The sequence below is a fragment of the Leptonychotes weddellii genome, chromosome 9 (genome assembly GCF_054177405.1).
Source record: "Leptonychotes weddellii isolate Sample4059 chromosome 9, ASM5417740v2, whole genome shotgun sequence".
Taxonomy (NCBI): domain Eukaryota; kingdom Metazoa; phylum Chordata; class Mammalia; order Carnivora; family Phocidae; genus Leptonychotes; species Leptonychotes weddellii.
Window position 1 is genome coordinate 65,143,080 of NC_138377.1, and position 8,708 is coordinate 65,151,787.

General features: G+C 39.6%; 1 protein-coding gene across 1 annotated transcript; it reads right to left on the minus strand.

The window, feature by feature from the left end:
- Positions 1-6,994: 6,994 nt before the first annotated feature.
- On the minus strand, positions 6,995-7,248 carry LOC102745896 (NADH dehydrogenase [ubiquinone] 1 beta subcomplex subunit 1). The gene has a single exon (XM_031036678.2). The coding sequence runs from the start codon at positions 7,198-7,200 to the stop codon at positions 7,027-7,029; it is 174 nt and encodes a 57-aa protein (XP_030892538.2). The 5' UTR covers positions 7,201-7,248; the 3' UTR covers positions 6,995-7,026.
- Positions 7,249-8,708: the final 1,460 nt, after the last annotated feature.

Genomic DNA, 8,708 nt, shown 5'->3' on the forward strand with positions numbered 1-8,708 from the left:
CTCCTGTCTAATATGAGGCAGTCCTATTGTTACAGGGATGTAAGGAGCCAACAAAAGTAATACAAAACCTTGGTTAATCCTATCCTGACTCCTACCTTACAGGGGCTGGGAGATGGTGAAGATGGGGTCCTGGAGGGGAGGGGAGGAACAACAGGGAAGGAAATGAAAAAGTTAGGATTTAAAAATTGTCCCAGGTTTATTGAGGTATAATTGACAAAAAAAAAATGGTGTCTATTTAAAGTGTACAATGTGATGATTTGATATACCATACAGTGTGAAATGATTGCTACAGTAAGGTTAATTAACATGTCCTCACCTCAAAGAATTACCATTGGTGTGTGTGTTGATAACACTTAAAATTTTACCACTTTGCGGGGAGCCTGGATGGCTCAGTCAGTTAAGAGTCTGCCTTCTGCTCAGGTCACCGAGTTGGGCTCCCTGCTCAGCAGGGAGTCTGCTTCTCCCTCTCCCTCTGCTCTGCAGCACCCCCTGTGCTCTCTCTCTCTCTCGCTTGCTCATTCTCTCAAATAAATAAAATCTTAAATTTTTTTTACCACATTGTAATACACAAGTGTATCAAATCAGCATGTTGTACATCTTAAACTTGCACAATGTCGTATGTCAGTTATATTTCAATAAAAATATAAAACTTTTCAATTTGGGGAAAGATGATTTATTCTCTTAGCAAATTTCAAGTGTACAATATGGTATTATTAACTACAGGCACCATGCTATACCTTACAATGACTAAGTACAGAACTTATTCATCTTATGGTTAGAAGTTTGTACTCTTTGACCAACATCTCCCCATTTCCTCCACTCTCCAGTCCCTGGCAACCACCATTCTGCTCTCTGTTTCCATGAGTTTGACTTTTTATTTGTTTTTTTGTTTAGATTCCACATATAAACGATATCATATAGTATTTGTCTTTGTCTGGCTTATTTCATTTAGCATAATGCCCTCCAGTTTCATCCATGTTGTCGCAAATGGCAGGATTTCCTTCTTTTTTATGGTTGAATTATATTCCATCGTTTACATATATACACCACAACTTCTTTATCCATTCATCGAATGACAGACCCTTAGGTTGTTTCCATATCTTAGGTATTGTGAGTAATGCTACAATGAACATGGGAGTGCGACATTCCTTTGAGACACTGATTTTATTTCCTTTGGTTGTATACCCCAAAGTGGGGCTGCTGGATCATATGGTAGTTATAGTCTTAATTTTTAAAGGAACCTCCATATTCTTTTCTGTAATGGCTTTACCAGTTTCCATTCCCACCAACAGTGTACAAGTTTCCCTTTTCTTAACATCCTCATCAACACTTGTTATTTCTTGTCTTTTCTCTAACAGCCATTCTAATAGGTGTGAAGTGATGCCTCATTATGATTTTGATTTGCGTTTTCCTGATGATTAATGATGTTGAACACCTTTCTATATACCTGTCATCTAATTGCATAGAATAGCTGGAAATAGACCTGGAAAAAATGTCTATTCAGGTTCTTTGCCCATTTTTTAATGCGCTTATTTGATTTCTTGCTATTGAGATGATTTTTCATGAGCCCAGGTATCTTTCTTGAACTTCAGCACCTTCTATCCAACTATTAACTGAAGATCTCTACATGGATGTCTTAAGGCCAATGTGTTAAAAGCAACTGGAGGAATATACCAGAGGCCAACAAAAGTGATACTTGTTGCAGGTGGTAGTTTGGGGTGTATGGTGATAGGGTTGACAATATGATTGATAACCATGTATCTTTTTATATATTAAAAAATTTGAACCAAGTGAATTTTTAAAAATAAAATGATTGATGAGTGAAAAAATGTGAATGTATTATCTCCCTTTCTCCCCCAATCTACTTCTGCCCAAACTTGCCCTTCTCGTGTATTCCTATTGATTTGAAATGGTATCATCATTTACTTAGTCACCCAACCCAGAATTTGGGGCATTATACTAGACTCTGTTCTCTCCATTACCCTCTTAACCCATCGTGTGTAATTTTGCCCCCAGCATATCTTGTGAATGAATTTCCTCTTTTTTCATTCCTACGGCCATTGCCTTTGTTTGGGCTCTTTTATCGGGATTTTAATATCCTTCTCACTTTAGTTCTCCGCTAGAGTGATCTTTTATTTTTTTTATTATTATTTTTTAAAGATTTTATTTATTTATTTGACAGAGAGAGACAGCGAGAGCAGGAACACAAGCAGGGGGAGTGGGAGAGGGAGAAGCAGGCTTCCCGCAGAGCAGGGAGCCCGATGTGGGGCTGGATCCCAGGACCCTGGGATCATGACCTGAGCCGAAGGCAGACGCTTAACGGCTGAGCCACCCAGGTGCCCCTAGAGTGATATTTTAAAAACGCAAAGGAGATTATAATATTTTCCAGCTTAAAATCATTTGCTGTCTCCAGATAACCTTCAGAATCAAATGTAAGCTTCCCAGTACAGCATCCTTTTGGTCTTGGGCCTACCTACTGCTTTCATTTTCTTCTCCCATTCTTCTTACATCACTTAATCTCTAAGCAAACTGGCTGCCCCTCTTGAAAGTATCCTGTTCTCTCTGGCCTCTGTGCCTTTGTATATGATGCTCTTCCTACTTGAAATGCCTTCCCAACCTTGGCAAAAATCAGATCCAGTTTTCCATGGGAGAACTTTTCTGAATAGTTCCCCTTTTCCCCATGCCCAGCCACATTCCTCTCATCTAGAAATATAAACTCTGATATTGCACAAAATGCAGTATTATCACTGTTGGATTTTTCCTCTGTATCCCCCTACTAACTGTGTGACCTTGGACAAATCCTGATACCAGGCACTGAATTGTATTTTTTTCCTTGTATATCCAGGATCTGGCTCAGTACCCATGGAGAAATATCCCATTTTTCAAATCTTATCTATTATGTTTTATGTGTATTTCTTATCCCTCCTAGCTATCTTATTCCTCCCATTTGGGTAAGGAGACTGGGAAAGAAATGTTATTGCAGAAGGCAGAGTAAAGCCTTTTCAAGTTTAGGACTCAGGGCCTAGAAAAAGCCTGATGAGTCAGTGCATGGCTTCTCACTTCGTGAGATTCTGCATCACAGGGGAGAGAGGAGACTGTTGGTGAAGAAAGGATAGCTCAGAGCTGGCTGGTCTGTGGGAAGGGACATTGTACTCTGCCCTCCCAACCCCAGACTGAGTCCAAGAGGGGAGATGGCAGAACCCCATATAGGGTTGTGAGGCTGTGAACAGAGAGCACTTGTGACTTGCTTTCTGGGAAGGGTTTGGGGCAGTGGTAATACCACAGAGAAGAGGCTGCAAAAGGTTTCTAGGAAGGTGGGACCTTCTAGAGCATCAAAAAGTTTTATACATTCAGAGATGTACAGAAATAGAGTAATAATGTCAGTGAGCCCGAGGGAGAGCTGCTCAACCCTCAAGGGCATCACTGGTGGGAATGAGGAGATGTGTCAGCTCTCTGTGGATTGGTGACCTGGGGCAGGATGGGAGGGTTCAGAGGACAGATGGGCATGGGGCTGGATGCTTCCTTGCCTCCTCTTATCCTCCTCAAAACTCAGACACAACACTGAAGCATGCTTGTGGGAGAACCCAGAATTGACTGAGATTTAATTTCCACTATCAGGTTAATGGGGCATCTAGGGAAATTAAGCTGAGTTTTAAAAATTAAATTTGGTGTACTCATGAGTTTGCAAACTGAGATTAATATTTGCTTTACCTGGCATCAGACAGTGTTATAAATCAGCTAATTAAATATGTATGTAAAATGTACAAAGGAGTAGAAGTACGTATATCAAATTGCTCTAAGTAAACTTTGCAATCTAAATAGATTCTTTCTCAATAAAAATGTGACAGAGTTCCTCTGCTCTAGGGGCTAGTGACTCTTGGTCTATTAACTATGTGGTAGAGTGAGAAGATCGTTGACCTTAGAGTCAGGTAAACATGGATGTAGATACCAGTTCTGCAGTCTGCTAGCGGGTGACACTTATTCTGAGTCTCATTTTCATCATAGGAAATAGGTACTCAATACACATTAGTTTCCTTCCTTTTCTTTTTTTTTTTTTTAAAGATTTATTTATTTATCTTAGAGAGGGTGGGGTAAAGGGAGAGGGGGAGAGAGAGAATCCCAAGCAGACTCCCCACTGAGCATGGAGCCCAGCAAATAAGTTGATAATTTTTGTTTTAAATTTGTCTATTTTTTGTATCTATAACTCCTGAATAATACATTTAACTGCTATTTTTTTATTTATCTATTTTAAGCAACATTATTTATTTCCTTCTGTGAAAGGTGAATAGTTTTGTTCACTTACAGTAACCCCCTCTCTTCTCAAATGTCTCCTCACAATTTTATTCTTAGTTTTAGTTCTTCTATACTTTTAATCTTTAAGTGACATAAATCTCTATTTTTTGACTCATTGTCTCTGGACAGCATTTCTAGGCTTTCCAGGGAGAGGAAGAAATCTTTATCCTCCCTTTTTTCCACCTCTCCAAGATCCCCTCGATGATGAGCTTTAGTGGTATTTTCTTGAGACTTCCTTTGTGATTTTACCAGGGATCAATTTTTGTGAATGATCGATGTGTGTTTATGAGACTGATGCGCTACCTACTGCGCTAACGAGGCACCTTCGATGTGTGTTTAAAGGAATATACATTCTCTAACTTTTGGATACAAAGTTTTGAATTCAATTTTTTACAGCCTACCCAATATTTTATCTTATTGATATGTCAGTTTCTGAGAGATGTGTTAAAATCTCCTCTTGAGATTGTGACTTATCAGTTACTCCTTGCAGTTCAGTCACTTTTTTTCCTTTATGTCTTTTAGGCTATGTCAATAGATGTGTAGGGGTCCAGTATTGTTTTATCTTCCTTCCTTTTATTGTATATAACAACCTTCTTTATCCTTCATAATGCTTTTCTTTCTTTTCTATTTTGCCTTAAAGCCTACTTAGTCTGATATTGAAATAGCAATATCAGCTTTTTTCTGGTATATCTTTTCCCATCCCTTTATTTTATAGAACTTTTTGTGTTACTACGTATTAGATGTGTTTCCTTTAATAGCTTATAGCTGATTTGTTTTGTATGAGTGTCTGTCTTGGGGATCTCTGTCTTTTAACCAGGGGGTTTAATCTGTTATATTTATAGTGATTATTTATGTACTTGGATCTATTTCTATTAAACTGTTTTTTAAAAAGTTTATTTATTTTTTAAAGTAATCTCTACACCTAATATGGGGCTCGAACGGAGGACTCTGAGATCAAGAGTGGCATGCTCTTCTGATTGAGCCAGCCAGGCACCCCTCTATTAAAATGTTTTGTACTTTACATTTACCATGCTTTCTCCCCCCCTCCCCATATTTTCTTCCTCCCTTTCTTGTCTTCTATTGGATTGACCCAGTTTTCTTTGTTGTTCATCTCTGACCCTTATTTTTCCATTGTTATCTTGGAAGTTATACATTTTATTTCTGTGCTTTGACAGTTACCTTACTTTTTTTTTTTTTTAAAGATTTTATTTATTTATTTGAGAGAGAGAGGGTGAGAGACAGAGAGCTCGAGAGGAGAGAGGATCAGAGGGAGAAGCAGACCCCCCGCTGAGCAGGGAGCCCGATGTGGGACTCGATCCAGGGACTCCAGGATCATGACCTGAGCTGAAGGCAGTCGCCCAACTGACTGAGCCACCCAGGCGCCCACCTTACATTTTTTTAAAAAAAGATTATATTTATTTATTTGACAGAGAGAGACACAGCGAGAGAGGGAACACAAGCAGGGGTAGTGGGAGAGGGAGAAGCAGGCTTCCCGCCGAGCAGGGAGCCCGATGCGGGGCTCGATTCCAGAACCCTGGGATCATGACCTGAGCCGAAGGCAGACGCTTAATGACTGAGCCACCCAGGTGCCCCAGTTACCTTACATTTTTAACATGCACTTTTTGCTTAACAAAATCCTAAGGTAATCAATACCCTTTTTTTTTTTCTGAACAATACAAACAATACAAGAACATTAACAAAGACTAACCCTTCCCGTGTCTTCCATGTCATTATCAACCCCCTTCCATCCTTCATGTCATTTTGCTTTAAATAATATCTACCAAATCAGTCATAATAATTATTGCTTTTTATAGTTAATATTTATTAGATTTACCCATGTTTTTACCAAATTGTTTGCTTACCATGACTTCTTGCATCTCTTGCCTTACTTCTAGATTCAATTTTCTTCTTTCAGAAGTAAATCCTTTAGCTGATCTTTCAGCAAGGATTTGAAAGTGATAAACTCTCAGTCTTGATATGAAGATACTTTTACTTCACTCTTGAATGAATATTTTGCTAGATATAGAGTCAAAATTTGGCAGTTATTTTCTTTTGGCTTTTAAAAAAAATTTTATTTAAATTCAATTTAATTAACATATACTGTATTATTAGTTTCAGAGGTAGAATTTAGTGATTCATCAGTTGCATACAACACTCAGTGCTCATTACTTCAAGTGCCCTCCTTAATGCCCATCACCCAGTTACCTTATCCCCCACCCACCTCCTGTCCAGCAACCCTCAGTTTGGTCCCTATAGTTAAGAGTCTCTTATGGTTTCCCTCTCTGTTTTTGTCCTATTTTATTTTCCCTTCCCTTCCCCTAGCTGTTGGCTTTTTGAGTCATTATTTTCATTGTTTCTCAGTGTCTCAGTTGTTGAGATTTCTGCTCTCTGTTAAATTAGTATCCTTTTACCTTTTATCTCCAGTGCCTCTTATTTTTTTTTTTTAAGACTTTATTCATTTATTTGACAGAGAGAGACACAGCGAGAGAGGGAACACAAGCAGGGGGAGTGGGAGAGGGAGAAGCAGGCTCCCCACTGAGCAGGGAGCCCAATGCAAAGCTCGATCCCAGGACCCTGGGATCATGACCTGAGCCAAAGGCAGACGCCTAACGACTGAGCCACCCAGGCACCCTCCAGTGCCTCTTCTTCTTCTTTTTTTAAAATAATGAATGTGTTTTTATTTCTCTCCTAATTTTTAGAATGTGAACATTCTGTAATTCAGTCGCGGGGCCTTTACTTCCAGGTGACTTCTTCATTGGGTCTCAATTCCCTTTTAAACAACAAACTCTTGTTCCGGAAGGCAGTCAGCTTTTCATCATTCTTTCTGTCTAGATAACATCCAAGGACAAACCCCATGGGCACAAGTATATGTACCCAGTGGTCACGAAAAATCTGAATTACGTTCATCCAGAGTGCTGCGGCCTTGGAGCCAAAAACGACCCCACGACCAAGGGCAGCGACCCAGTGCCTCTTATTTTTAATGATCTGTAGTTTTACTGTGACAGGCCTAGGGAGGATTTATTTTTATTTATACTGCTTGGGATCCAGTGTGCTTTTACAAAAAATAAAATAGAAATTTATTAGTTATCATGTTTTTAAAAAGTTTATATTCTTTTTTTTTTTCTTCAAGATTTTATTTATTTATTTGACAGAGAGAGACACAGTGAGAGAGGGAACACAAGCAGGGGGAGTGGGAGAGGGAGAAGCAGGCTTCCTGCCGAGGAGGGAACCTGATGTGGGACTCGATCCCAGGACCCTGGGATCATGACCTGAGCCGAAGGCAGACGCTTAACGACTGAGCCACCCAGGCGCCCTAAAAAGTTTATATTCTTTATCTAAGTTATACATACGCACATTTTTAAAAAGTTACAAGGTCCTATAAGACTTATTATGAAAAACGGTGGTCTCCATTACCCACGGTGAATCCTGGTTTCCCCTTTCCCAGTGGCAACCACTTTTATCTCTTTTAGAATTTGCCTTGGGATGCCTGTGTGGCTCAGTCAGTTAAGCGTCTGCCTTCGGCTCAGGTCATGATCCCAGGGTCCTGGGATCGAGTCCCGCATTGGGCTCCCTGCTTGGCGGGAAGCCTGCTTCTCCCGCTCCCACTCCCCCTGCTCGTGTTCCCTTTCTCGCTGTGTCTCTCTCTGTCAAATAAATAAATAAAATCTTTTTTAAAAAAAGAATTTGCCTCCATGTCTCCAAATAATATGCTTGTATGCTACTTCTTGGGTTTTGGTGTTACACATTATCTGTTGACTTCCTATTATGGAAGATGAGAATTTCACTCTTTCTTTCCCCTACCCCACCACACATATGTGCTCCTCCCATCCCCCGCCCTTCCATGTATTTATATTGTAATTTTAGTTCAATTAATATTTGGTGTTTACATTATTGTTGCATATGTTATTTACAGTCATTTCCCGTACTTCCTTTATCAGTTTCATTATCTTGAATAAGTCCCTCCCAGAGCCTTATGACCTGTTTCAATCTCAACTGATTGCCTATCCCTCTATATCTGGTTTATACCTATCACCATCACCTGAGGATCTCCCCCACCTATTACCCTGTGGGTTCACTAAATCTGATCCCTGTCTCCCATGACTTCATGTTTCTTGGAGCTTATCATCCAATAGCTTCTTGAGTACATGAAATGTAACTTTTTTTGAGAATTTGTGTGAAAATACCTTTCCCTGACACTAGATTGATAATTTGTCTGCATATAAGATTCTAGGTTGGTTTAGTTCCTGCCAAGATGATGAAGTAACACAACTACAGTCTCCGTCCCTCAAGATTAATAACAGAGGAACCAGAGAGGGAAATTACAAAGACTTGAAAAAACCATGAGAAAATCCTGGGCTTCTGGAGATAAAGGGTGAAGGCTGTTTTCCTGTGTGTGTGTGTGTGTGTGGTCTTTT